Here is a 1,435-nt window from a genome sequence, read left to right as displayed (position 1 = left end):
TAAAATATAAAAATATAATATCTATTAGAAAAATTGAAAAAATCAGAACATTTATATTTCTAATTATATAAAAGTAAAAATTATGAAGATAATGACATGGTTTAGTATCAAACTAAAATTCTATAACAGTAAAAAAGCAACCCACATAACTATCTTATCTATCTCAAGCCTATTATCTCTATTAAATATTCAATAAATTGATTTCACAAAATTACTTGGAATTCTTCGACCATTTCATATTTAACATTTTTGCACCAAATACATTTTAATAACTTTAAAACTGAAGTAGGGTGCAACTGAACAATTGTGACCGAAACCAGCTTTATTATATAATTCATAGCATATATTTGCTACTTCTGCTGAAGATCTAGATGAAACTAGAACCCCTTAATTCTCAGGTCCATGGCCATGGCCAGGAGGACCGTACCCACCTCTCCCACCACCATGCCCACCACCACCATACCCACCGTGCCCTCCACCACCATGTCCTCCACCGCCATACCCACCGTGGCCTCCACCACCATGTCCTCCACCGCCATACCCACCATGTCCACCGCCACCATGACCTCCACCACCATACCCATCACCACCATGACCTCCACCACCATACCCACCACCACCGTGCCCACCATTATAATACTTCTCTTCCGCCACCGCACCGTCGATCAGGGTCGATACAAATATGAGGCCCAGCAAAATATAGCATATCATCTTCGTAGGAGACGCCATTACTAACTCCCAAACATGCACAGATAAACAACTAGGTCTGAGAAGCTCTAGAATGGCGTTTCCTATTTATAGGCTTTCAACACGCCAGTGTATCACTCAAATGATCTACATTACCACCAGGAAAAATAATTGTACATGAGATAGTTGATAATTTTACTAGGAGATATTTTTGTGTGCTTTTTATAATGTTTGATAAACTATGCCGGTCCCGTGAAACCCTAAGTTTTTGACATTGAAGGATATTTGATATTATCCTCATCAACTGTTTATACTTGGTTTTCGAACAGCTTATTTTACCATCAAAGCCTACGCGGGGTTCTCTGCACCACATTGACAAATCCTCGGTAAAACTGATATAGCCATTGCTTAGAACAAATGCATAAGAGATTAGATTCTCACGTGGCCATTGTGGCGAACTGGATATGTATCACGTCCCCATTACCATTAATAGAAAGAAACAAATGTAGTTGTATTCATTCACTAACGACATTCAAATCTCAATCCATTGTCCATCCCTTGGACGCTAAAATACACTACGTACTTATTCTGAATCCACTATCATCCATTCTTTAGCTCCAATTAATGTCAGGGCACATTTATGTTCACCTCATCCAATTCATGACATTGTTTAAATATTTATTAGTTTAGATAGGGTGGGTTTTGTGGGTGTGCGCTGTCCAAATACATTGAACTGCTAATGGTGCGC

The 1,435-nt window shown here is 38.8% G+C and overlaps 1 protein-coding gene across 1 annotated transcript; it reads right to left on the bottom strand.

Moving 5' to 3' along the window:
- Nucleotides 1-387: 387 nt before the first annotated feature.
- Nucleotides 388-729, bottom strand: LOC131054410 (glycine-rich cell wall structural protein-like). Its single transcript, XM_059216371.1, has one exon. It carries the CDS (start codon nucleotides 727-729, stop codon nucleotides 388-390), a length of 342 nt encoding a protein of 113 aa, XP_059072354.1.
- Between the last annotated feature and the right edge of the window lie 706 nt (nucleotides 730-1,435).

This window comes from Cryptomeria japonica, unplaced genomic scaffold (genome assembly GCF_030272615.1).
Source record: "Cryptomeria japonica unplaced genomic scaffold, Sugi_1.0 HiC_scaffold_1997, whole genome shotgun sequence".
NCBI classification, from domain to species: Eukaryota; Viridiplantae; Streptophyta; class Pinopsida; order Cupressales; family Cupressaceae; genus Cryptomeria; species Cryptomeria japonica.
This window is presented reverse-complemented; position numbering and strand designations above follow the sequence as displayed.

Bases quoted from the DNA above. Each gene is read 5' to 3' on its own strand.
- LOC131054410 (XM_059216371.1), bottom strand. From the start codon at position 729: ATGGCGTCTCCTACGAAGATGATATGCTATATTTTGCTGGGCCTCATA.